General features: G+C 43.8%; 1 protein-coding gene across 2 annotated transcripts in view; it reads right to left on the minus strand.

Annotated features, from left to right (window-relative positions):
- The window catches only part of ATG4A (autophagy related 4A cysteine peptidase), a 75,953-nt gene that overhangs the window by 2,655 nt on the left and 69,320 nt on the right, over positions 1-3,978 (minus strand). For both annotated transcript variants that reach the window (XM_023202999.2, XM_023203000.1), the window contains exons 10-11: positions 2,130-2,275; positions 568-624 (exon numbers count right to left, since the gene is read on the minus strand). In XM_023202999.2, coding sequence (XP_023058767.1) covers positions 568-624; positions 2,130-2,275 — 203 coding nt within the window. The remainder of the gene's footprint in view (positions 1-567; positions 625-2,129; positions 2,276-3,978) is intronic.

The raw sequence follows: 3,978 nt of genomic DNA on the forward strand, positions 1-3,978 counted from the left end.
AAAAAAAAAAAAAAAAATTAGCTGGGTGTGGTGGTAGGCGCCTGTAATCCCAGCTACTCGGTAGGCTGAGGGAGGAGAATCGCTTGAACCTGGGAGACGGAGGTTGCAGTGCGCCCAGATCCCACCACTGCACTCCAGCCTAGGTGACAGAGTGAGACGTTGTCTCAAAAAATAATAATAATAAAATAAAATAAAAGGCATAGTCTTACCAGAAAATTCTCATTCCACCTTTAAATGTGACCTAAATACAGCTTTGCTGCATTCTAAAATGTAAGTATTGCCTTTAGAAAATAATTCTCTATTAATGAGATAAAACATTAAGTTTCATCACTAAAAATATCACTCCCTTGACATGCTAAGGATACTTCAAACCAACATTTTTGTTCAGTTCCCCCAAAGTTATGCACAATTACCCACACCTGACAGTTTCTTTGTTGCCTTAGTTTCTTTCTCTTGCAGTGAAGTCGTATCAGAGTAGGATTTTTTTTTAACTATGAAAAACAATCTTGAAAAGGAATAAAATTGAGTGACTTCATTTTTCAGACTAAGAAAAACATATAGCTTTACCTTCTGAACAAGGCTACACCAGTTATCAAAGTCTTTTTCTTCTTTGCAGAAAAATCCCTTGGGGAAAAGCAAAAGAACACAACTTAGAATTACCCTTGGTATTGCACAATGGAGCTGTTGGCCCAGAATTAGGATGTGGGCCAGTCTCTGTGGATGTGACTTCCCAGCAATAAAGGAGGAAGACTGCCTGGGCTTCTCTCTCTCCTAACTCACTGCCTTACCCGGACATACACATCACTCTCTCAAGTCTTGCTCTCATTCTCACCCTTGCTCTCTGTCCCTTTCCCTCTTTCCTCATGCTGTGAGATATTTTAACTTGAAGATCATCTTCAAAGTGTAGGGTTAATTCCATTACTTTCAGTGTACAAAAATACACATCTCCAAAGAACATTCAATTAAGCCAACAAACAAAAGCCAAATAGTACTTTTAGCTAGAGGCAATACTTAAGAAGCTGGCATTGACCTTCAGGAAGTTATCTATCAGAACAGAGAGAACCATCAGTCTGCGCTTTCTCAACCTCAAAGCGATCCCAGAGTAGTGAAAGAATGGTTCACAAGAGGAGGACTCGCAGCTCTTGGTCACTGGTATACTGACAATTGGATTAAACTGGAGGAGAGGATGCAGACAGGCCTCAGAACCACTGGCTACTTCACAGGCAGATGCCCCTTCAGTGTGTGTAGACACCAATCATACTTCTGTCGGAAAACCCTGCAGCTTCCTAGATTGTGTGCACCCAGGGCATCTCGCTCCCTTCTCTCTCCCTAGTGATATCCCATCTTCCTCCCTGTGCCTGGGTAGCAATAATTTGAGGACAAGAAGGAAACGGGGGAAAGATGATGATAATTAACATTTATAGAATGCTTACAATGTGCCAGGCCCAGTGCTAAGTGCCTTACATGCACTGCACCTCATACAACCCCATAAGGAAGGAACTATTGTTTTTCTCACGTTAGAGATGAGAAGACCGAGGCTCAGAAAGATTCACTCCTCCTAAGTGCATAGTTAGTGATATGGTTTGGCTGTGTCCTCTCCCAAATCTCATCTTGAATTGTAATAATCCCCATGTGTCAAGGGTGGGACCAGGTAGAGATCACTGAATCATGGGGTGGTTTCCCCCATACTGTCCTTGTGGTAGTGAATAAGGCTCATGAGATCTGATGGTTTTATAAATGGGAGTTCCCCTGCATAAGCTCTCTTGCCTGCCACCATGTAAGACACCCCTTTGCTCTTCCTTCATCTTCCAGCATGATTGGGAGGCCTCCCCAGCCATGTGGAGCCGTGAGTCAACTAAACGTCTTTCCTTTATAAATTACCCAGCCTCAGGTATGTCTTTATTAGCAGTGGGAGAACAGACTAATACAGTTAGTAAGTGGCAGAGCCAAGATTCCAACTGGAGCAGTTTGGCTTCAGGGTCCATTCCTTCCCCACTATACTCTACTGCCTCTAATGGGGATAGTGAGCAAACATACTCTTGCCTCCCTACCTAGCAATCTGGATAACTCCCAGGGAACCAATCTATACACATCGTGTCTCCTGGCCCACTCAACCTACGAATACCCACCAGTGCAACTGAAGGATCCAGGTTCAGGATGTTCATTCGCTGTGGGGACTGCAGGCAATGGAAAGTCTGGTCATTAACCGTTCCATTCTCTTCAGTGTCGACAAAGGTCTGGGTTGTGTGAGGGTCCAAGAAGATGAGCTCGTCACCTGTTTTGAAGGAGATATGCTTAACCTTCAAAGGACTACCAGTCCTGGCCCCACTGCTGTCGCTGGGAGAAGGCACTCTGGTTCTCTTAACCCCTCCCTTGGTGACAATGAGAATGGAATGACAGAAAGCCTGAAGCCAGGGTGAGCATGATTAAAGGAAGCCACTTGCGCCCAAATCTTATCATTCAATGAGAAGACGTGCCCTACCGTTTACATCTCCTCAAAGTCCAAGTCCAAAATGGAAAGTGACAGGTTTGAGAAGATGTGGGAATGAGAGACCACAGATGGCATGGCAGGCTCTGTGAGCAGCAGTAGCAAAGAGGTGGTAGGTGGGGTCACCAGGTCGCGGGCCCAGGTACCATCAGGGAGCTTTCTGCCTCTTTTGACATTGGAAAGCATCTCAGGCTAGACCGCTGGTTCTTAGTCCCACGCTCAGAGAGCACCTCTGGTAAGGGAGGAGGTCCTGACCTTCAAAAGAAATGCTGACTTTTTATGGAATGGGAATGCTGACTCTTTATGGATGAGAAACCAGTGAGCTGACTTCGGGTCCTGATTAGCTAGCAAGCTAGTACTTATTAGCAAGTTAGTAAGTTCCTGTCAGAAAGCACTGCCTTCGTCACATTAACATCAGTACAGATACCGCTCACTTGGAAAATTCACTTCGACATGACTGACCTTGACACAAGAGATATAGTCTATGCTTCATTAAATTGAAAAAGTCTAGGCCCAAAATGACATGGGAGGAGTTTAGGATAATAAAATTTCTGCTTTGACCTGATATTCAAAGGGCTGAGAGTCCCTCTACTGTTCATCAGCCACAGGCTGAGGAGGCAAAAGTGCCTACGAGGTACCCCAGCCTCGCTGTTGGGGCCTGAAGGCCATCTGGTTTCTCTGTATGCTCGGCTACATCAGGCGAGCAAGGAGAGATCTACCTGCTGCCAAAGACTGGGGTAGGGAGGGATGCCCCAAAGACTCCCTCCGAAATGGTATCCAGGATTGTGTTGGGCACATCCACATGTTTCTGTTGGCAAAGAATATGTTTGTTTCTGAAGTCTCTTGAAAGGTTTAACATTTTTCTATTATAAGCCAAGGACAAACTACTTAATTCACTCTGTCTTAATTTTCTTGTTTTTAAACTAGGGTCATTGGGCCTCTTCTACTTGCCTCATGGTATATTACAAGGACCAGAAGATTTCACCTCTGTGAAATGCCTAAAACACAACACAAATAGAAAGTGGCCAGAGAATTATTTTACTGCAAATCAATCAACAGTATTTCCCTACAAATGTATGGTTAAGAGTATATAGAAATCAATCCCCCCATATGACTTGCTCTATGAAGGTCAAGGTAGATATTTTTCCCCTAGACCACAGGTAGGCAAGATCAGTGATATCGAAAAAGCCACAGATTACACTAAAGAGCAACCAAGATGGCTAGAAGGAAGCCTACCTAAGACCACAGAAAGGTCTGAGGGAAAGGAAGTTGTAGGCAAGAAAAGAGAAAGCCAAAACAGTTTTAGAACTGAGTCATCTGCTGAGATGTTTGGAGTTAAGGTGTTGGGAATAATAACATCTTCCCTGACTGACTTGGACCTTTTCCCATGGGTGGTATGCCTGTGTGTGTGGATGTGCATGGAGTAGAGCTTTACGACCTGCATCTTTTTTTTTTTTTTTTTTTTTTTTTTTTTTTTTTTTTTTTTTTTT

The sequence above is a fragment of the Piliocolobus tephrosceles genome, chromosome 12, assembly GCF_002776525.5.
Source record: "Piliocolobus tephrosceles isolate RC106 chromosome 12, ASM277652v3, whole genome shotgun sequence".
In the NCBI taxonomy this organism is placed as follows: Eukaryota; Metazoa; Chordata; class Mammalia; order Primates; family Cercopithecidae; genus Piliocolobus; species Piliocolobus tephrosceles.